The sequence below is a fragment of the Chrysemys picta genome, chromosome 6, assembly GCF_011386835.1.
Source record: "Chrysemys picta bellii isolate R12L10 chromosome 6, ASM1138683v2, whole genome shotgun sequence".
In the NCBI taxonomy this organism is placed as follows: Eukaryota; Metazoa; Chordata; order Testudines; family Emydidae; genus Chrysemys; species Chrysemys picta.
This window is the reverse complement of record NC_088796.1, coordinates 5,494,631-5,518,419: the sequence shown is the minus strand read 5'-3', so window position 1 is coordinate 5,518,419 and position 23,789 is coordinate 5,494,631. Positions and strand designations below refer to the sequence as shown.

Genomic DNA, 23,789 nt, shown 5'->3' with positions numbered 1-23,789 from the left:
TGGTGGAAGGGACAAGCTTGCGCGCTTCAGAGCTCTTTCTCCGGACCTTGTCCCTTCCACCAACAGAAGCTGGTCCAATAAAAGATATTGCCTCACCTGTCTTGTGTGTCTCAGGATTTAAAAGGAACTTCAGCCTCTCCATCAATTCTGTTAATGATTTTTTTAGATCTTAAGAGAAGGATTTGTTAGCCTGTTTCTCAAGTTTTGTTCTAGTGACCTACAATTTCTCAATTTTGCTGTCCTAAAGAAGCTGTTTCATAGTCACTAAAAACAAACCTTTTTTTTTTTAAATACTTTGACTAAATCTAGTTTTGGAGTTGGTAGGGAGGGAGAAGTGCTGAAATGATTCTTAATCCTTTTTAATATTTGAAATTCACCTGCATTCTCCTGCATCTGATGATGCCTACAGGCCCATGTAGCCCAACAGTTCATTCTGCGTTTGTCATTGCTTTAAATAAGTCATAATGTGGATGGGTCTGGTTTGATACTAAGCAGGTGTGACAGGGTCCCCAGGGTGCAACCTGAACTGTGCCCTCTGTCCCACCAACCTGGGGTATCCCTCTCACCCTGTGATGCTGTTGGCAGGCTACAAACCTTACACAGACATCCACAGGTAGGGACATACCCAACTGAGTTACATAAATGCTTTTCCAATCATTCATGAACCAACAATATAGAGGCGCTAGCCAATTTTTTCCAGTTCCCTAGCCTTGCACCCTGGAACTATACCATCTTGCTCTGGTCAGAAGCCTGACCGGTGTAAGTTCTTTACCCAGTCTACCCCTCCCTCGGCGTGGAGAGGAGACACACTAGCCTTTTGTAAACTGAGCTGAAATTTCCCAAGCATTTCAATCAAAACACACTGTTTTAGATCAAATATAAAACAGATTTATTAACTACAGAAAAATAGATTTTAAGTGATTATAAGTAGTAAACAGAGATCAAAGCTGGTTACCTAAGAAATAAAAGTAAATTTGCAGTCTAGTTTATAGAACTCAAAGAGGATTTGAATCAAGCAGTGTCTCACTGTGATAGACGATACAAACAGGTCACAGATCTTCAGTACACCAGCTGGAACTGCAGCCTGTGACCACCCTCGCCGGTTCAAAGTCTTTGTCCTCCAGATGTTTCTTACAGGTTTTGGGGGGAGTGAGGACAAGTCGTGCTGATCACAAACAGGGAAGAATTAGTAGGGAGAGCAAAAGTGGATGGGAACCTGGGAGGCAGTGACCATGAGATGGTAGAGTTCAGGATCCTGACACAAGGAAGAAAGGAGAGCAGCAGAATACGGACCCTGGACTTCAGAAAAGCAGACTTTGCCTCCCTCAGGGAACTGATGGGGAGGATCCCCTGGGAGAATAACATGAGGGGGAAAGGAGTCCAGGAGAGCTGGCTGTATTTTAAAGAATCCTTATTCAGATTGCAGGAACAAACCATCCCGATGGGTAGAAAGAATAGCAGGCAACCAGCTTGGCTTAACAGTGAAATCCTTGCTGATCTTAAACACAAAAAAAGAAGCTTACAAGAAGTGGAAGCTTGGACAAATGACCAGGGAGGAATATAAAAATATTGCTCAGGCATGCAGGAGTGCAATCAGGAAGGCCAAATAACAACTTCTCTTGCTAGCTGCAACTCCAAATAAGAGTAACAAGAAGGGTTTCTTCAGGTATGTTAGCAACAAGAAGGTCAAGGAAAGTGGGCCCCTTACTGAATGAGGGAGGCAACCTTATGACACAGGATGTGGAAAAAGCTAATGTACACAATGCAAAAGCCTGTGTCTTCATGAATAAGGTCAGCTCCCAGACTACTGCACTGGGCAGCACAGGATGGGGAGGAGGTGACCAGCCCTCTGTAGAGAAAGAAGTGGTTCAGGACTATTTAGAAAAGCTGGAGGAACACAAGTCCATGGGTCCGGATGCACTGCATCTGAGGGTGCTAAAGGAGTTGGCAGATGTTTGGGCTGTTTCCCACAACATTCAAACCTAGCTTTTTTTCATCTTCCTATTTCACTTCTGCCTGTCTCTCTGAATGTGGAAGCTCCTAGTTGTGATTCCTGGATCTGAGCTATTTTGTTCTTGACATGTAATGTGTAGTGGAAAAGTTCATGTTCAGTCCAGCGGTGAACTCTTAGAACAGTGGTTCCCAAACTGGGTTTCGTGAATCCTTGGGGTTCACAATGTTAGAGGGTTCTCAGGGGGGAAAAATTCCCTAATGGCGGATAGAGCTGTCGGTAGGGTCCCCGGGCAGCACTGGGCCAGCAACCCGGAGCCTTGGGGACTTCCAAGAGCTAAGCAGATCAAAGCAAGCATATCTATCACACTGAAGAAATTTAAACTTCAAGACTCCTTATAAGAAATGGAAAGGGAGGTGGATATTTTTTGCTGTTTTTAAAATTAAATAGGCAGCTAATATTGTTTTTTAAATTATGAAGAACAAATTTAAGCTTTATGTGCATTGTTTGCCTGGACTGCTCAAACCTGAATACTTGTGTAGGAGGAACTCTTTGAGTTGGCTTCTTAAATACCTTCATGCTGTTTCACATCTGATACTCCTTGATGAAACATAGGAGCCTTGTCTTATAACAGGCTTATTCAAAGTGATACAAGCTACGAAAGTGAGATCTTGGAAGAGCGTTGCTGTTTTTATATTGTAATAAAAATACTGTAATGATAGTAATTAATAATAAATAGTGTGTAATAAGCATGTCATAAAAACAAATTTTATATTTCCAAGATCACTGCTTTTATAACTTCGGTAAAGGAGAAAATCCCTGGAAATATTCATTTTTAGGAGGGGGTTCGTGAGACTTGACATTTTAGTGAAAGGGGTTCACAGGTTGTTTAGTTTGGGAACCACTGTCTTGGAACAAACAAATGCTTAATGGTTATTTAGTGTGAACCAACCAGGGTGGCTTCTACATAACTAGGGCACAGATGTTACATGTAACAACGTAACTGCTTTTTTAAAAAATTTTGGTTTTTACAGAGCCTGTGAGTTAGGCTAGCCTTCTTTATACCAAACACTTTACTGCCAGTGGGCATTTCCATAGCTAAAGTCCTGAGCTGTGATTTGACATGACTGGGGTAGGAGGGCAGATGGAAATCCCTCTCTACCAACTCAGCACCTACCTGACTTAGGAGCCGTTCCTGCCGCTGGTCAGGAAGGAAGTGCCATGTAGTGTACCAAGCACTACATGGCACATGGTAGACCACTTAGCTGGCTCTTTGTCTCTTAACCATGTAAGCTTTCTTTGGTGCAGGAGCTTAAACTGTCAATTTTACCTTTGGTATTTTAAGGTACAATATTAGGTTGTGAAACTATAGGACCTTACCTTTAGCATGCAGTCTTTGAAGTATAAAAAGTGAGTCTAACTGTTTTATGCCCTGTATGAAACCTTAAATTGGAGTGCTGAAAATTGTAGATTCTATATTTATCATGTTGAAAGGTTGACTCCTGCCTCTGATCAGCTTCCCTTGCCCATTTGTTAAACTTTCAAACAAGCACCTTCATGCTTTCTTCTGTGCTGCCCCTCACGCTTGTGAGAAACTTCCTATAAATGTCTACAAAGTCACTTCACTGTTCTCCTTAAAACTCTCCTCTTGCTATATCCCCCCCCCCCCCAAAAAAAAACCCCACCACTTGACAATGGTTAGGGTCCTGGTGTGCTGAGACCACAGTCTATGATGCTGACCAATATTGTTTCACAGTTTCCTTATACTTCCCAGTCTATTTGTATCCTCCTGTGTAAGCTCTTTGGTGCAGGGACTATCTTTGTTCTGTGTTTGTACAGAGCCTAGCACAGTGGGGTGTTTGGTCCGTGACTAAGGCTCTTAGGTGCAATAGTAACACATTATTTGTAACTCCTCATTCCAGTCAATGTTGTATTTAATACTTGTCCTGGTATCTAAGGAGGACCTAGGGAGAGAGTGAATGGTTCATAACAGTACAGTAAAGAGGTACAAAACTTAAGTGCTAAGTTTAAACTTGGGCCCAGGTTGGTACTAATAATAAACACTTAATCTGCAGCTTTCAAAGCATTCCAGTAGTTACTAATGGTTTCAATCAATTTTTCAGTGGATAGATATAAAGGTAATTAACAACCTTGTTTGTGTTTACAGCAGAGGCCAAGAATTGGCATTTATACTCATCTATTTTATTACCACTAGAGGGTCCTCCAGGTCATACTTAATTCATTTTAACAATATGAGGAAGCTTCTACTGGCTGTACTGTGGACAGAACTTCAGTTTCCAAAGCTATCTGTTCAGCACCTTTTCACAAGCACTGAATTATTCTCAAAATACCTGTAACCCTTCACCCTCTTGCTGTTATGGATAAAGCTATGATTTAGTCAGAGGTCGTGGAAGTCATGAAATCTGACTTCCAGCAAGTTCCGTGACTTCAGCCTGCAGTGGTTGGGAGCTGCAGGGTCCCCTGCCTCCTGCGGGTGCTAGGGGACCTCCCCCCAGAGCTCCTGGTGGCTCTGGGCAGCGGGGCAATCCCCTCCCCCTGGAGCTCCTAGCTGCCACAGGCAGGGCTCCTTGTCCCTGTGCTGCTGCCCCACTTCAGGCAGTGTGGGGACCCACATATCCCCCATTTTGTCTCAGATATTTTTAGTAAAAGTCACGGATAAATTCACTGAGGCTGTGACCTTTCTTTTTTGCCTGTGACCTATCCGTGACTTTTAGTAAAAATATTCCTGACAATCTTAGCCTTAGTTATGGATAATTGAGGCATAGAATACCATTGTGACCTAGTCACTAATATTGTTGAGGTACTTAAAACAATTAGATAGAAATACATTATTTCTAATTTACCGTGAACTATGAAAAGTTGGACACAGTTCTCCTTCTGAAACAGGTAAAAGATCAGATTAATTTAGGCAGTAGAGTTGCCAATATCATGAACTACTCTAGGCGTCAAATAATTCCTCCATATTTTGGGTCTAGGATAGGCTGCCATTGGTTAGGCTGGTACTTGTAGCAAATGTTCAGAATCTGTTTTGGCAAGGACCAAGCATATCTTCAATGCTACTGCAATATCATAGTAAAATATTTTTGAATTCTAGTTCCCAGAAGGATGCCTCAGTTCCATTGTGCTAGGTATTCTACAAACATAAGACGCTGTATTGGACCAAAGAGTTTGCAGTGTGATATTAAGACAAGGCATAAATAGATTTAATGAAACAGGAGGGAGAAGATGAAGGGAGGACAATGGCAAATAATGAAACCATATGGTTGCAGATAGTGTACAACTTCTGATTCTGATTACTCTTCTGTTTTCCACCTTTCCCTGTTCTGAAACTTATTGTTAACATCTGCTTATTTCCTGTCTTGTATGTAGAATTCTCTCTTGGATCTTTATATTAGTCCAAATACTTGTCCAGTTTCTCTGAGAAAATTCTCAAGACTTGGAACATATATCAGGGGCTTACCAGTGCACAGAGCACAGCTGTTTCTTTTCATCAGGTGAAGCATTAGAGCTCTTGTCACTGGAGAAGAGGCATGTGCAAAGAGAATGGACTAGGCTTCAGTTGCTTCTCAGGATTTCTAGATACATTTGTGTGTAGCTGTCACTGTAGCATCACGTGAGTTACTGGTACCTTGTGAGCTTTCTGCTCTGGACCCTGCCTCCTTCTGTCCCTACCAAAATCTCTGCCTGTTTTTCACCCCCTTCTCATGACTCTCCAGCCATCCACTTATATTGGACTAAGAAACCAATATAAAGTTTTCAGATTAGAATAAAAATCCTCAAAACTCAAACACAATTTCCATAAGGGGTGGTGTAACTGTTTAGCCCTTCCTGTTCCACTGTAGACCAGGTCTGCTTCTTATTGCCAGTGTTAATTGCTTCCCCCTAGTTTCCTCACCCATGTCCACAGCTTTAACCAGAAGAGTTCAGCCATTTATTAATGCACTAATTTGAACATGAGCAGAATGGTAGCATCAGTTCTTATTTGGTTTCTTTATTTTGGGGGAGGAGGGGTTGTATGGCAGTGAATTAATCTGGTGTCATATTGGTCTTCAGAAACCATATTTGTTTTGTTCTTTAAATTATAACCAGTGCCTCTAGCTTCAGAATTTTCTCCCTCAAAAGAATTTGCTGCCTGAACTGATGGTGAGAAATACCAAGTTGTATAACACTGCAGCAGTAGTGCTTTGGTTTACACTTACAATTCTATAAATAATTCTCTTCCCTTGCTGCTTTTCAGCAGGGGGAAGGCTGCTTATGAAAGAGGTGACTGCATCAAGACCTGCCCTGTGTTTTTAGCTGAACATGTGATTGGCTGTCTCTCTCGGGAAAGCTTAGCTGATACAGATTCTGAATTGCATCTGAAGAGATGGAATCAAGGTGGTTATTCAGTGAATGACTCAATGTTCAGAGGTTAGGCTGATATTTATTTAAAGCACTATCTAAAAATATTTAGTTAAACATGAGTGACATGAAAAAGATGCCTTCAAAGCAAACCATTTCCTATGTACTGTGAATGAAAGGGTGACATACTAGATTACATGGCATATCTGAAAGGTTGAATAACTGAATCTACTCATTTCACTTCAGTTTGTACATGTAAAGCCACAAAGCAAAGGAGGAGGTTGAATTGCTCATCAAAATCTGTCAACTTAGTTTGTCGGTTTCTACTGTCTGAGGAATGCAGATAATAGTAGGGTGAGGAGAAATGGAGGAGCTGATATTAAAATATATCTTGGTGTGTATTCCATTGTGGCTTCTCTCTTCGAGTGATTGGCTGTGTATAAAATAGTCACTTACCGTTCTGTTTGTCAGACTCTGAATAAAGTAAACATATGATCAAAATAGAACTGTGTTTAAAAACAAGTCTGGAGAACTACATGCATCACACTTTTTCACATTCGGCCATTGCATAGCACAGTAAAACTGCTTTTAAGAAGCGGAGTCATTTATCCAGATCATTGAAGTTCAAAACCGTTCCATAGATCAAACAAGATTCGTCTGGAATGTGTAGAGAATTCAATCGCAGACTGATGCAGCTCTTAGTAAATGACACGACTCTCTGGACTTCTGAATTGGGTAAATAGTGGCGATGCTAACATGGAGTCCTCTTTCACAATATTGCTATCAAGGCCCAGCACAAATTCTAGTATCTCATGACTTGCTGAGCTATCCTAAACAGCTGGCTGGATTGCACTGTCTGCCCTGCGTCTGGGAGCAAGCTTCCCAACCCAGGTCCGCAGACGTGTGCTAGTGTGGCTTATGCTAGGGTGCTAAAAATGTCTGTATAGATGGTGTTTTGATGTTGTGACTCAAGCCTACCCCTTTGAAAGCCTGAGAGCCCAAACTCCAGCCCAAGTCCCAACATCAAAGCATAGTCTACCCACCTATTTTTAGTGCACTAGTGTGAGCCCTACTAACACAGGTCTGTGGACTCAGGTTGAGAGACTTACTCCCAGATGCAGTGTAGACATACCCTTAGTATCTAATGTAGCCTGCCTGGTTTTTTTCCATCCCCACCACACCAGATGCCACAAGTGGGCCCCTCACCCTGAACAACTTCAGATGCAATTGTTGGGTCCTGTTCAGTGTTACACTGTAGTGATGACTGCCTAGACTTCAATTTTCTGCAAGAAATGCTGCTAAGTTTGGGGAGTTTGTGCCTTTTTTTTAAAAGCATCTATAGTTGAGTATTGTTTCCTCTCAATGGGTGCATGAATATAATTTTTATGAAGGCCGCTGTAAATTGTCTAACTTGACTAGTGGTTTAATGAGAGAGCAGAATGTCCCAGTACGAACGGTAGTTGCTTAATCCTAGCAGCAGCATTGCTGTTAGGAATGGATTGGAAGTATAAGTGTTATGCAGTTGTGCCTGAATGTGTTCTGAAAAGTATTTTCTCGTCTAACCAACGGAGTGCAGGCTGTGCATAAACTGATGCTTTCAGAGGCTTAAGGATCATTCCTGAAGTTGTTTGAAGTAAATTTTTGGCAGATATTTCATCATGGATTCAACCGAATGAAAATTCAGCTGCTAGACTAACAACTTTCTTTTCTGCCTTTCATACTGCTTTGTTGCTTGGATAGCATTGACTACACTCTTTCAAAGCCCCTCCTTAAAACACATTTGCAAAAGACCTATTAAACCATATCCCTCACTTTGCTGAAGCACTGAGTAGATAGTAGAATATTTTTAAAGTGGAACTAGAACTAATGAGGCCTATGCTAAACTTCACTGCTTTTTTTCCAGCCAGGTGCACCACGGTTTTCTAATCTACAGAAAGAAATGGGTCATTGAAGGAGGCTAGACCTCAGGATACTTGTTGATGCTTTATACTTACACAACACCTTTCAGCTATAACTCAAAATGCTTTAGAGACCTCAAGTATCTGTTTCCCATGTTGGGAGTGGGGTTGGCAGCTTAAACTCGGGAATGGTTTGTGACTTGCTCAAGGTCACACAGCATACTGGCAGTCTGGAATATAAATTGCCTTTTTACTCCTGGATCCTGCCTTCAAATAATCTGTCAATGACAACAGCTACACAACTTGTTTGCAAAAGAAAGCAATGGCTAGATAATAGCTAGAGCTGCAAGTGAAGGGTCAGGGAAAACCCAGATAACCTGGCAAATCCTACAGTGAACCTAGCTGGGAAGCTGTAAGGTTCCATCTGGTCTTCCAGCATGACTAGAATGGACCTGTTTCACTTTCCCCATATAATGTTACACAAGCCAATGGATGCTAGCACTTTGGCAGTACCAAGGTATTGATCAGATTGTACGTTAGTGGAGTTCAGCTACACAGTTCCTCATCCTTGGGTTTGTTTAGTCTGGAGAAGAGAAGACTGAGGGGGGACATAACAGGTTTCAAGTATATAAAAGGATGTTACAAAAAGGAGGGAGAGAAAAATTGTTGTTTCTAACTCCTGAGGATAGGAGAAGAAGCAATGGGCTTAAATTGCAGCAAAGGCAGTTTAGGTTGGACATTAGGAAAATCTTCCTGTCAGAGTGGTTAAGCACTGGAATAAATTGCCCTGGGAGGTTGTGGAATAGCCATCATGGGAGATTTTTAAGAGCAGGTTAGACCATCATCTATCAGAGATGGTCTAGACTTGATCCTGCCTTGAATGCAGAAGACGGGACTAGAAGACCTTTCCGGTCCTATGATTCTATGCTACCTATAGCTGAGGATAAGTTTAAAGCCTATTGGGCTCTGTCCTATTTTTTTGTCAGCTTCAAAGTTCTTGTGTAGTCACCTTGAAGACTTAATTATATTCTTGTCTGAGTAAGAGAACCACTCTACTAAACTACCACCACTTTTGGCAACGCTTAAGTGTTCATGGAAGTTCTCCAGTCAAAGCATGCAAATGAGTTTGAAATTCTTTCAGGCTTCCTGCCCCCATTTGCCAAGCCTAACTTTCAAAGTAAAGATATATCCGTGGATGATGTAAGATGGTCTTAGGGCTTTGGAGAGGATGGGGAACTCTGAAGTGTATGTGCTCAGTATCCATCTGTAAAAACATATGGGCCACAAATGTACTTGGTCCGCTCTCTCACATGAAGCAAAATACTTGGAACTGACACCCTGAAGCTTGGAGAACAAGGCTTTGGGGAGACCATAAAAAGGTATTTCCATTAGAGGAAGGGAGAGAAATAATAAGACATGATGTAGAAGAATTTGAGCAGAGGTAGGGTCCATGGACCAGTTAAGGCAATAGGCAGGCTTGTAGATTACATGTTTTGGGGAAGCATTCAGGATCAATGATTGCTCCAAACAAAGAGCTGCTACTGGTCAAATTACAAAATTAAGTAGATTTAAATTCTTGCAAGTGTGGAAGAGTAGGTGGGAACCAAGTTTAATGATATTCTTTGGCCAGTTATGCAGAATTAAGGTGACCAGATGTCCCGATATTTGGGGCTTTGTCTTGTATAGGTGCCTATTTCTTCTCTTCTCTCCCCCCCCCCCCCCCTTGCTGTCTGGTCACCCTATGCAGAATGCCAGATACTAGATTACCATAATAGTCACTTTGAGTCTTAACTGAGTCCAAAATATTTTGATCAATCTAAACCTTAACTCAAGCATTTCAAATGTTCCCTTTTAGATTTGTGATGGAGTGGGAACGATACTTTACTTTGTTGATGGGGCGGGAGGACAAGTAAAGTCCTTCTGCGAATGTCTGTTTTTGAAAGGTTGCTAAAGCTTCGAGATTGACATAGTAAAAGCATGGCATATATACTTCCCACTAAGTAGCTTGCCACGTACCTTCATTCTGACCTGCAAAAAATTCTAATCGTAGTATCCATGTATTTTAATAAAAGCTAGATTGCAAATAGGATTAAAGGTTGAACTTCATTTCTCTTCTTGGGCTGCCTGTGCTGAACTAGGAGGAGGGGAGGGATAGCCCAGTGGTTTGAGCATTGGCCTACTGAACTCAAGGTTGTGATTTAGTTGGGGATTGGTCCTGCTTTGGGTAGGGGGTTGGACTACATGACCTCCTGAGGTCCCTTCCAACCCTGATATTCTATGATTCAGACCTCCAGTGGTTAAAATGTTTGTCTTGCTGCATATGACAGAATCTGATATTCTATTAACTAAATTTATAACAAATCACCATTTTTATTGTGATATTGGCAGTATTATGTGAAATGAGCTTTGGTTTAAGGTTTCAACACTAACTACAGAACATGTGCTGCAGCGCCTCTAGGTTAGTGACTTGTAGTACAGAAGGAACCAATAACCGTCGTTTTTCTTTTTTGTGCTTAATTGCAGTTTTTCTTTTTTTCCCCCTCCTGCTGGTGCTGCTGAAAAGTATGCATTACTAACACTGTGCATGTGAGCATAGCTCACTTTGAGCCTGGGATATAACTCTCTCAACAGTTCACTAGTCCGGCCCAGCTTTGAAATAGGCCCTTGCTTTGTCCAGTTCTTACTGGTAGTGTATGTTGCTGAGCTAGTAAGCCTTTGCATTGAAAAATGGGCATTGCAGAGTTGGCTTGGTTTATACAGGCAATGGTAGCCATGTGCTGATCCCAGTGCTGACAAAGCAACAAGAATAAATAGCGTGGTAGGGGAAGGGCACAGTTTCAGGAATATGCAGTTGGCCTATTGTCGGGGGGGCAGGTCATTCTGCTTTCAGCATACCTCTGCCATTTGAAACAGCTCTACAGCAAGATGTCAAAACTAAAATACTTTAAAGATGCATTTGCTATGTTTAAGGCTGAACACCTATGTCATGTAAGGAAGCTGACCATGAGTTATCACAGTAGATGTAGTTTTACTGCAGATAGTGCCTTTAGTTTATCCTTGACTCATCAGCATTTGAATCAGCTGCCCTATAATTCATACCTAGTAGTAATATTTAGGTGGGCAATACTGTGAACTATCTCTAATAAAAATTCACTCGAAGGTAGAAGTGACTTAACTGAAAGCTTCTTTAAGATCCTAATCACTCTACTGGTTTGCCCCAGACTAAGTTTCTGATTAGCTCAGGAGTTTGTAAATGAAGATTAAGAGCTGTAATACATCATGAAGACTATACTGGGTGCTATACTGGGAACTCCTGTTCCGATGTGATTTCAGTCAGGACTTGAAATTTAGGGTCTGGGGTGAAAAGCTGGTGTATAGCTCACTACATACATTACTTGGAACAACTTTTTATTGGAGAGGCTTGCAAAGATCTTGCACTCAACTTGACAGCATTTCTGTGTGTAATGCCATAGCGTTTGAATGCCACGTCGGATCAATTCCAAAATCCCAGGGAATGTTCTAGGCATCAATGAGCAGAATGCAATTGATTTTAGGGGAAATGCTCGATACATTGAGCTGCTGTCATCTGGTTAGCACAGTCACTGCTTCAAGTACCTCTGCAGTTGTCTATATAGATCAAACCACTGGTGTCGGGCACCCATTTAGTACCTTCTAGCATAACAATCCCTCTGCTTGTAGTCCTGATAGTATTTAGCATGTGATGCCCTGGATGACTTCTCTCCCTGCTGGAAGCTGTGTGAGGTGGATTCTCAGTCAGCAGGGACAGCCAGAAGAAGTGAGAGGAAGGAATGACGTGTCCTCTCTCTCTCTCTCTCTCCTAGTGCCCTTCCTGGTCTGTAGGGGTAGGACACCAGTCATCCACTCCTCCTTTCCAATCCAGGGTTGGGGGGAGACACTAAACCATTGGCATGGGTGAAGGTGGGAATTCAGGGAACAGAGACCCTGCTGTGATGGGGGATGGAAATGGGCAGGGGGTAAGGGGGAAAAGACAGAGCCCAAGACAGGACTCTACTAAAGGAGAATGGAGGGGCAAAAGCTAAAGCATCAGGGAGGAAGTTGGGAAACTTTGCAGAATCCCTGAAATAGAGGGGGAGCGGGAGGGTGGCAATACAGGGGGCTTGTTGGGTGGAATGTAAGGCTGCAAAGAACCGCTGGTGTGTTTTTGTGGCTCGTGTAGGCCAAGCTCTAAGTGTGTGACCCATTACTTTGTATTAATGGCAAGTCAGCCTAGCTAGTTTTAATAGTAATGATGGTCTTGCAGGTTCCGAAGTTGGACAGCATCAAGGTGCTGCCACTTCTTGACTGACTTGCTAAATGGACTGTTAATACTTAAGATGACCTCCACTAAATGTTTTTCCAGGATGTAGTATTAAACACCACATTTCAATAATCCAGGCTTAATGTGGAAGAGCAAATCCATTAGGTGGGTTTTAAAAAGGTGTGATGCACCAGCCAGCAATAAAAGGCATTTTGTGGGGTTAGATATTAAAATTAACACAGGAGTGGTTTGTATGGTTCCTGTACTTCTGTTGGCCTTGTGCCTCGTGTTAAGTATGTGCTGTGCAGATACAGCCATTTTGGCTGAAGGCTTTCCTCTGGAATGCAACTGCTGAAAGCAAGGTGCATATTTGGAAGCCTGTGTTTCCTGCTTATTTGTAGCATACTCAGCGGTCACTGCACTGTTTACCTATGCTAAAAATAAGTGTTAATGTGTGGGTATCTGTAGAAGTACCATGTATACTTTGGCCACTGATATTTGAGAACTAGTCCCATGGTCTGATATGAGCAGACAACTAAAGACTCCGCCAGAACATAATAAATCATTGATAGGAATTCTTTGCCTTAGTTTCTCTCAACTGAAATACCCAAACTTTCAGTTGTCCAGATAGGAAATTCCCATCTATTTCAAAATCTTGAGTTACTGTGGCACAATCTGCCCACGCTTATGAAGATGAAAACATTTAATTTGCACTGGGCAAATGGATGAGTACAAAGTTGCTTTAATGTTTGTTTGTTCTGGTGTGGAAAGACTGGGTTACTGATAGCATAAGAAAACTGTGGCTGGGACAGAAGTGGGAAATCGTCAGTGCCAATATTCCAGTTAACTGCTGGGAAAGATCAAATACGTGTTTTTAAGTGAAAACCTAAAATTAACAAACATTTGAATACTGAGAGAACCCTTTCTGTAAACAAGTACTTTGGGCCTTAGTAGTGGTTAAGTCCTTCACACATGAAGCAATTGGATGTAATCCAAACTATTGGTTGACAATTGTGCATGCTGTGTGATTAAACTAAAGCAGTAGCTCTCAACCAGGAGTACACGTGCCCCTGGGGATATGCAGAGGTCTTCCAGGGGGTACGTTGGCTCATGTAGATACTTTACAACAGGCTACATTTTAAAAAAAACTAGCGAAGTCAGGACAAACTAAAATGTCATACAGATGCCTTGTTTATATTGCTCTCTATGCTATACACTGAAATCTAAGTACAATATTTATATTCCAGGTGATTTTATAATTGTATGGTAAAAAGGAAAAAGTAAGCAATTTTTCAGTAAGTGTGCTGTGACTCTTTGTATTTTTAGATCTGATTTTGTAAGCAAGTCATTTAAGTGAAATGAAACTTAGGGTACATGAGACAAATCAAACTTCTGAAAGGGGTACAGTAATTGGGGAAAATTGAGAACCACTGAACTAAAAAGAGAAATTTGTTACAACAGTAGCCCTTACAGTATCTTGCGTATGAGGTGCATAAGCAAACATGCTTGAGTTTTATGCTCTCTCCTGAGCTTACCTGAAACCGCAATAACTTTGTGTAGTTTCGTTTTTTAAAAGGGTTTTACTGATTTCTTCTTGCAATAAAACAGTTGACATAGATGGAGACTAAGGGCTTGTTTGGACTACAGGGATGTGAATAGCTGTGTGCGATCAAGTGCTGTGCTGTAACTGCTGTGTTGATGCTGTGGATGCAAACTGAAAGGTTCCAAGGTCACTTTAACATAATCCTCTTCAAACAGGAGTTGAGTGCCTTTACCAAGGAGGCAGAAGTTGAGTTGAAAGTATCTAGAAATGTCAGAAGTTTCAGTGAAGGTTTTTTTTATACAACACTATCAGTGGCTAAAATATTTCTAAACTACCACCACCTGCCCCTGTCCCTCCATACCACCCTATTAAGAAACCTATGTAGCTAATGAGGTATGTTGTAGTATGAAGAAATAATAAGTTGTCTTTTGGAAAGCTACTAAATGTTACTTCTACTGCAGGGGTAGGCAACCTATGGCACGCGTGCTGAATGCGGCACGTGAGCTGATTTTCAGTGGCACTCACACTGCCCGGGTCCTGGCCACTGGTCCAGGGAGCTCTGCATTTTAATTTAATTTTAAATGAAGCTTCTTAAACATTTTAAAAACCTTATTTACTTTACATACAACAATAGTTCAGTTATATATTATAGACTTATAGAAAGAGACCTTCTAAAAATGTTAAAATGTATTACTGGCACGCAAAACCTTTAAATTAGAGTGAATAAACGAAGACTCGGGACCCCACTTCTGAAAGGTTGCCGACCCCTGTTCTAGTGTAAGCATGGCAGGAAGGTATTCACTGTGCATTAGTATTTTCACACTGAGATGCAAGGAACATCATACATTCAGTGCACATGCACACCGTCCCCCTGCTCCTCCCCTCCCCCCATAACCTGGAACAGTGTAAACAATTTAAGATTTTTTTTTATTTTTCTTTTAGTTAGGCTGTCTGCTGCTCTGCACCGCAGAGGAAGCTAAGTTTCAGTGGTGCTGCGTGTTCATAGCTTGTAAAGAGTGTTGGGAATAAAAAAGCAAGACGTAACATTTTATTATAGGAAATGTAACGTTTTTTAAAATTGTATTTTCAAAGGTGCTGAGCACTTGCTGGTCTTCTGCACATCTGAAAATCAGCTCAATAGTCTTCTGAGTACTTGTTTTTTGCGTAAAACGTGCACTTTTCCCCAACAAATTGTAACTGTTGTGATAGAGTAACATGTTCATATTAATACTGTTCATAGAGGGGATAATGGTAGGTAAATATTTTGGATGGAGTAAGTACTTAACAATTCTAGAAATGAAAAGCAACGGTAACTACCACACTCTGCCCATATTGATTGGCTCTCTGAACTGACTGGAATTTTTTAGTTTAGTAAACACATTTTTTAAAAACAAATGTACAGTAAAAGCCGTTTTATCCAGCACTTCAACTGGAAAACTCTATAAACCGTCATTTCTGATCTTCATTGACAGTCCAGTTTATAATCTGGTTGGTGCGGGGCCGGAAGGGGTTGTGGAATGTGGGCTCTGGGAGGGAGTTTGCATGCAGGGGGGTGCCTGATCCAGGGGACTGCTCACCTTGGGCAGTTCCCTGCAAGCAGCGAACTGTCCCAGCTGCTCTTAAGTGGAGGCGCGGCAGGCGGCTCTGTGCGCTGCCTCCACCCTCAGTTGCTGCCCACGCAGCTAGCATTGGTTGCTGTTCCCGGCCAATGGGAGCTGCGGAGGCAGTTCTCAGGGCAGGGGCAGAGCTGCCTGCCACACCTCCACCTAGGAGCAGCAGGGACAGGTCGCCGCTTGTCTGACAGGGAGCTGCCTCCGGATCCGGCACCTATGCCCCAAGCTGCCTCCCATACCCAAATTCCCTCTCAGAGCCTGTGACCCACACCACCTCCTGCACCCCAGCCCTGCACCCAAACTCCCTACCTCTTTTTACTGGCATTTTTCACTTACCGGAACCTTCCATTTCCCCAACATGCTGGATAAAACCGCTTTTACTGTAATATGATATCTAAATGGCTAACTTAGCTGACAACTGCTTTGAGGTTTCCCTTGAATGGCTTCCCCATGTGCATGTGCTTTTTGATCCATTTTAAATATTAAGGTATAGAGTAGCAGGAAAATGCAGGCAAAGCCAAATAATGTATTCCAAGTATGGAACACTGACAGCATCTGGAACATGTAGGGCAATAAACAGGAAGCAATCCACTAAAATAGCCATGCTTTTTCTACAAATGTATTTAAATTGCATAGTGTAGTGTGTCAGCAATCTAGTTGAAGAGACTGTGTATGTCAAATAATTACATAGGATGGAATCTGCAGCCAACCCATTTTATCAAGCATAATATCATAGTGATGTTTAATTTACCCCTTAGTACCTCTTAACTAATGTGCCTCGGAACTAGCAAAACACAGATCTAATCCAGACTTCTACTTGTCATCCTGCTACATCTTCAAGTGTTTCCAAGAACTATAGTGAGGAAAGTCAAGTGTTCAAATCTCTGAAATCTAGGATTTGATCTGGTCCCTTTCTATAGTTGGTTTAAGGTAAACTTAAAATGGCTCAACAGCTTGCTGGGGGGTGCCGGGGGGGGGGGGGGGCGCGGTGGGGGGATGTTGGGTATCAAACGTGATGTTTTTTTCCTGATTTGTGTCTTGGGGCTTTCTGGGTACTCGCCCTCTAAAAATAAATTCCACTTGGAATTTAACTAAAGGCATGCTGCCTCAAATCTGTGCTACTCTGACAATATATACACAGTAGAACCTATTTTAACCCAGTTCAGGGTATGTCATGTAAAAAGTATCCAAATATCCTCCATTCTTCACAGGTCAGTGGGGTTGTATAAACTTATTTGCCACAAGTAACACACTGTCACTCAAAAATGAGCTTAATATATGATCCTTGGTCTTCTGACTTATTTAATCCAGGAAATATTTTAAATGGCAGTTTGTGATGATGCTGGATTCCTAGCTATGGCGATTAGTGAGTCTTCACCAGCTATGTGGCAGCTTGCCCCTGAAACTCCTGGTTTCCTTCACCCATTCAAATGAAATATATTAATGCTTAATTGGTGGAAAGCTGCTTTAAATTGATCATTTCTTATTAGGAAAGTAAAGTGCTGAGTAATACTTGGAAACCTGTTTGTGAAAACTCTAATGAATGCCCTGGATATGAGTTCAGTTTCACTTTTCAAGCCAATGATCAGGAGAAGGAGAGGTGAAAGTGATCATTGTAAAATTCCCCAATTTATTTTAGGTCATTTGGGTTTCCCCAGTGCACGTAATCCTTCTGACTACAGCTTCAACAGCTGGCACAGTGAAATTCTGACCTCTAGTGCTAAAGAGCTATTCACTGGAAAAGCAAATTTCTATATCTGGGTTGCTACACTAGAGCATCTCTGTACTGAGTACTTCAATTTAGCTAAACAAAACAGAGCAGGAAATAATTGCTTGTTTCCAAATTCTGTAGCCTTCTGATCTTTTGTAAAGACATGACTGGTTACAATGTAAATTTGATGTGTAGGCAATTGATAGATTTAAAAGTGGTTCCCTAATGTATACTTTTTATCTGCTACCTCAGGCCTGCATAACATGCGGCCCGGGGGGGGGCTCACTGTGCAGCCCTTGGGGGGTGAGTAGGTGGGCTCACTGTGTGGCCCGCGGGGGGGTGGGGGGTGAGTAGGCAAGTGGCGCGTGAGGGAGGGAGGCTGAGTAAGCAGGCGGGGAGTGAGTAGGCGAGCCGGGGGGTGGGGGACTGAGGAGGCGAGCGGGATGGCAGTGGTGGGGGCTGAGGAGGTGAGCCGGGGGAGGAGGGCTGAGGAGGCGAACGGCGAATCGGTGGCTGATCTATTCTACTGATCTGGTCTGGCTCCCATACCCTCTCCAAAGGTTGCAGCTGTCTGGAGGTGCCTGCCTTCCATGCCTACCTCATTCAGCCAACAGGGCAATTGATTACAAAGTGGGGGGGGGGGGAGAGATCTTATTCTACTTCTAGCAAAAAGACATTTTTCTTACCTTAATTATACTACCTTAGGGGCCCGCTATAACATATTACCGAGGTTCAATACTGCTGTTTCGGTGGGGCGGCGCTGGGGAAGGAGGGTTTGTTTCCGCTGGGCAGCCGGCACGGGGGGGGGGGGGGGGGGGGGGGCTTCTGTGGGGCGGGCGGCGCTGGCGGGGGGTTTGGCCCTCAGCTGTTTTCTTTGGAGTAATATGGCCCTTGCCGCTTTACGGGTTGTGCAGGCCTGTGCTACCTCAACAGTGTTGTGTGGCACTCTACAGCAGTGGTTTTCAAACTTTTTTTTTCCCCCTCATGACCTAGTTGAAGAAAATTGTTGATGCCTGTGACCCAACATAATTTATATCTCTTGACTAGTTTTCATAAAATCCTAATATTGCAATACATTCCAGCTTAACCCACTTCACATAACTAACACTAGCCTTAGTAAGCCTATGGTAAGGAGCATGGGAAGTGGGGCAGGGGTGAGGGCTCTAGGATGGAGCTGGGGTTGAGGGGGCTCAGGACTGGGGCAGAGGGTTGGGATGCAGGGCGGTGAGGGCTCTGGCTGGGGGTGCAGGCTCTGGGGTAGGGCCAGGGATGAGGAGTTTGGGGTGCAGGCAGGCTGCCCGAGGGCTGGGGCCAGAGGACTCCCCCCAAGTCCTCTCCCCACTGGCAGCAGCTAGCTCCAGGGGAGGGGTCTCTCTCTCCCTCTGCTGACAGGCAACACGGAGCTCCGGGGCCAGGGGAGAGGCCCGCAGCAGCCCTGCAAGCTCCAACTTGCTCCTCTCCCCAGTTTCTGCTCACCCCCTACCTCTCTCCTCTCCAGGTCCCTGCTGCGTGGCAACGATCTTTATCATTTGAATCAGCAAGGCGACCCAGTACTTTGAAAAACACTGCTCTACATTGTATATTGATTGGTTTTGTACACTCAGTGCATTCAGTTTGTTCAATTCTGCAGTGTTTGTGTCTTAACAAGCAGTTAGCCTCCCGGTTTACCCTACAGTTGTGCATGCAACCCAGAAAGTGCTTAATAGTTTATATAAAGTCTTTGGATCTGTGTGATTTCTGGATGGAATACAATACAACATAGCAGGGGGAAGTGTCTGTCAAAGTTAAATAGACCTGTCTAAACTGGTTTTCAAATTTTAAATCCTCTGCATTTAAATACAAATAAGGTTCCAAGCTGAAGACACAAAAATCAAAAAGTTTAGGCTGAAGTTGTCTTGGACATGCCTAGCAGCATGTTAGGATGTTATCAAACAAGAGATGCAAAGTTACGCAAGCAAACCTTCTATCTAGCTCAACCCTGGGTTTTTTATTTCTGGATTTAATTTGGGCTCTTGAGCACTACTTTTCTCTTTTCTAATAAAATATCAGAACTGGGGGTTGAATGAGCTTAGAAGGCTGACTGGATGATCACTGTTGCATTATATTGTGAACATCCAATTAGCATTTTTCTAAAAGTGTATACTCCAGTAAACCACCTCTGCTTAGGATTTGACAGTACTGTACATCCATAACACGTGCTGTCTACCTGTATGTGGACACTCAGAAAGTGCTTAAAAAAATTCAAGCTCCTGAGAATGCTGGTTTTGCTTTAAACTAGAGGAACCTAAATTGAAAAACAGGCTGGATTTTTATTTAAACGCACCATGTCTCCTTACCAAAGCTTAAGAGTGAGTTTTAAGATGCTGGTTTGTACCCACCTCTAGTTTTAACTGTAACTAGAATCTATCTAGATGACATCTATAGGTCTGTTTGTTACTTTTCTTTATTAAAAAGATGCCCATCTTAGGCTATGGGCATGCTTAACCCATCATTGGTACAATAAAATTCTCTTATCGAGGTTCTGGTTTATGTGGCAGGATTACACAGCTCTGCAAAATGTAAGCCTCCTAATACCTGAATTTGTGAAGTTCTCAGATGCCATGGCAACAAGTGTAGTATAAATACCCAGCTTGGTAGACAGGTTAGTCTGCCTGAAGTAGGATTTCTACTTCCTCCACCAACCAAGTCCTTCAAAACTGCCAACAAATATTCCTTGTACCTATTCAAACACATTGGCTTGTGCAGTGTACAGGTATTGATGTAAATGTTCTTTAGTTACCTCTTTGTGCTGTGATCCAGTTAGCCCCACTAATGTGCTTGGAATATTAGAAAATTCCTCTTACTGGGGCCAAAAGGCTTAACCTATTTTGAGATTTTAAAAAAGGAAACTGATAATATTGGCCACTGAATTCTTAAGTGATTTTTAATTCAGTGATTATTTTTTAAACAGTTAATTAAGACCTCTCGGGACTTTGACTCGAGTTAGAGCTACATGAAGTTGAGGCAGTTGCTTGCTTGTCTTTCCCTCTCTATTTACAAGGATTGCCAGTCCAATGAACCTCAGTCCTGATCTTCAAATTCTCCTGTTCAAGTGTCAGTCTGGTCATGAGACCCAATAATGGAGCTAAAAACAGTGTAGATTTGTCAGGTGCCTAATGTCCATTGAAGCACGAACGCAAAATGATCAACTTAGTTTCCTTTAAGACTGAAATCACTTTGGCCCCCAAACCTTCCAGTGTGAAAGACTAACATGGATTAATTTGCTGGTCTCCATGCATTCTTACATGAAAACTGAGATTAATTTTATTTGTTGCAGGCTCACATTAAATTTCCTATCGACTATCCATATTCACCGCCTACCTTCAGATTCCTGACCAAAATGTGGCACCCCAACATTTATGAGGTAAGATACTTTTTAGTGGTGCTTTTTCTCTTCAGGTGTACTAGACATGGTTTTAGTTTTGAGACTTATGTAATGCATTCAACATTTGCTTGTCTTTAGTCACAGTTAAGCCACATTCTAGCTGTTATAACTTAGGCTTCGTATGTAAAAAGCTAAACCTAGATTGCTTTCTGGTAAGCACTCTAATTCAGAGAGTGGTGTTCAACCCTTCCAGATAACCCCAGTTGTAACTGCCTCAGATTTACCACAGTTGTGAAGCTCTGCTGTTTGGAATGTTGGCAGTTACCAGTTTTTTCCATCCAGATTCGTTTGGGATCTTACTAATGACCAACAATTTCTCCAATCAACTTTTTATCTGATATGGCTTAGTCAGTAATTTGACGGACAGTGAACTTTTAATTTTAATCTAAATAGTTTATTTTGAAGCTGTTTTTCCTTTGGTATTAAAGCAGTAAATAGGCAACTATGGGGACTTGGGGTTGTTGTATACTGTGTAAGCAAGCTAGAGAGTTGAGATATTTCAAATGTACGGGGAAAGCTTGCCTCATGTTTAACTAAATGTGAATGCTCTTCCCTCCAGTTATGTTCTCCCCTGCGCTCCAAAAAATCCTTACTCTTCATCACTAACTATTGTAGATCATTTCATGATATAATTATAGTGGTTGGTCTAGCCTCTTCAGCAGTTAGTAAAAAGGTCCTCTCTAGTTTCACTGTCACACTTCCTGATCTTTCAAGTACCATGTCAGTCTTAATTAACTATTGGTCTTGGGTTAAGGAATTTAGCAGTCTGTATCAGGCATCATGAGACCTATCTAAGAAGTATCTCTAGGCAGATCCAGCACTTTGTCAGTGCAAACAAATGTAACACCTAGTGTGGATTTCTGGATTCTTATGGAAACTATTTATCTTCCTTCTTTTTATGACCTGTACTTTTTCTTAGCACGTTTTAGTCTGTAAAGCCTTTGCCACTGGAGACCTTGCAGCAGCATTCTGTGTTTGACAGTGTGTGCATGTCACAATTCACAGAAGTACCTAACTTCAGAAGTCTTGTTTGGAAGTTGAGAGCCTATTCTGAAATTTTAGATTGGCCTTTAGTGGAGGAGTCCAGACAAATCCTTGGGGAACCTTCCACTATCTTAACAAAATTTCTGTTCTTAATCTTTAGTCTTGCCAGTCCTCTCTCAGGAGAAATAAATGCACTCCAAGGATACTGCCCACTCCCCCCCTTCAAAAATTGTCTACCTTGTAAACCCTCCCTTCTTTCAACAATGGCCTTAATACAGTCTTTCCTATGATGAATAATATTCAAAGATGCTTCTGCTTAATGGGCTCAATAGAAAATGAGGAAGGCATTCCTTCCCAGGGTCTGAGCACGCTTCTTGGATCTCTTGAGGAATGAGGACTCCAGCCCAAGTCTTGGACTTGGATGCCCTTACTCCAACATTGAAGTACATTGCGCTGCTCCTGAATGCCCAGTCCTGAACAAATGGTCTTAAACGTTGTTTTCTCAGTAATCTCTCTCTACTGGAGGTTAGTTATTGAGATGATGGCTTAGTCTTAACTGTTTGACTGGTGGCTTTTCCAAATCTGTACTGGCAAATAAGATCATACTCTATATTAATTTCTTGATGCTGAGGAGGGGGGCTGCTTTCTTATGCAAGGGACTGTCCTGGGTTCAGATAATACATGGTGATTGGTAGCCTTGTAGTGGCATTTGGAAAATCTTCCAACTTTTGCCGCCTCCTCTTATTTAAAAACTTGAAACAGGAGATTAAACATATGGCCGTGAAGATGTTTTTCTTTCTCAGGGCTCTGCTTCAATGGCATTAGATTTTGTGACCCATTAGACCAATTAAAAACTAGGGTTGTCAAGCAGTTACATAGAATTGTGCGGGGGGGGGGGGGGAGAGGAAGGAAGGGATAGCTCAGTGGTTTGAGCATTGGCCTGCTAAACCCAGGGTTGTGAGTTCAATCCTTGAGGGGACCATTTAGGGATCTGGGGTATTTGGTCCTGCTAGTGAAGGCAGGGGGCTGGACTCGATGACCTTTCAAGGTCCTTTCCAGTTCTGAGAGAGGTATATCTCCATATTGTTATTGCACTGTTAATAATAGAATACCATTTATTTAAATATATTTGGATGTTTTCTACATTTTCAAATATATTGATTTCAGTTACAACACAAAATACAAAATGTACGGTTGTCACTTTATATTTGTGATTACAAATATTTGCACTGTAAAAAAACAAAAGAAATAGTATTTTTCAAACCTAATACAAGTACTGTAGTGCATCTCTTTATCATGATCGTTGAACTTACAAAAGTAGAATTATGTTTAAAAAAAAAAGCGTTCAAAAATAAAACCATGTAAACTTTAGAGCCTATAAATCCACTCAGTCCTACTACTTGTTTGTCTGAACGATTGGCTGAACAAGTTTGTTTACATTTGCAGGAGATAATGCTGTCTGCTTTTTGTTTACAATATCATCTGAAAGTGAGAACAGGCGTTTGCATGGCACTGTTGTAGCCGGCATCGCAAGGTATTTACGTGCTAGTTGCGCTAAAGATTCCTATGTCCCTTCATCTTCAACCACCATTCCAGAGGACATGCCTCAATGCTGATAATGGGTTCTGCTTGATAACTATCCAAAGCAGTGTGGACCATCTGAGTCAGATGCCACAAGCAGAAGGTTGATTTTCTTTTTTGGTGGTTCAGGTTGCTCTCTTAAGACGTCTGAAAGCATGCTCCACACATCTTCCTTCTCAGATTTTGGAAGGCACTTCAGATTCTTAAACTTTGGATCAAGTGCTGTAGCTATCTTCAGAAATCTCATATTGGTACCTTCCTTTGTTTTGTCAAATCTGCAGTGAAAGTGTTATCATCCAAGACTGCTGTAACATGAAATATATGGCAGAATGAGGGCAAAACAGAGCAGGAGACGTACAATTCTTCCCCAAGGAGTTCAGTCACAAATTTAATTAACACATTATTTTTTTAATGAGGGTGATCAGCATGGAAGCATGTCCTCT

At 42.1% G+C, this 23,789-nt stretch overlaps 1 protein-coding gene across 2 annotated transcripts in view; it reads left to right on the top strand.

The window, feature by feature from the left end:
- Positions 1 to 23,789, top strand: part of UBE2R2 (ubiquitin conjugating enzyme E2 R2) — a 95,880-nt gene that overhangs the window by 49,096 nt on the left and 22,995 nt on the right. Inside the window, exon 2 of one of the 2 annotated variants that reach the window (XM_065549947.1) lies at positions 20,674 to 20,760. The exons of the other annotated variant lie outside the window; for it this stretch is intronic. Within the exon in view, the coding sequence (XP_065406019.1) occupies positions 20,674 to 20,760 (87 nt within the window). The remainder of the gene's footprint in view (positions 1 to 20,673; positions 20,761 to 23,789) is intronic. 2 annotated transcript variants of the gene reach the window in all.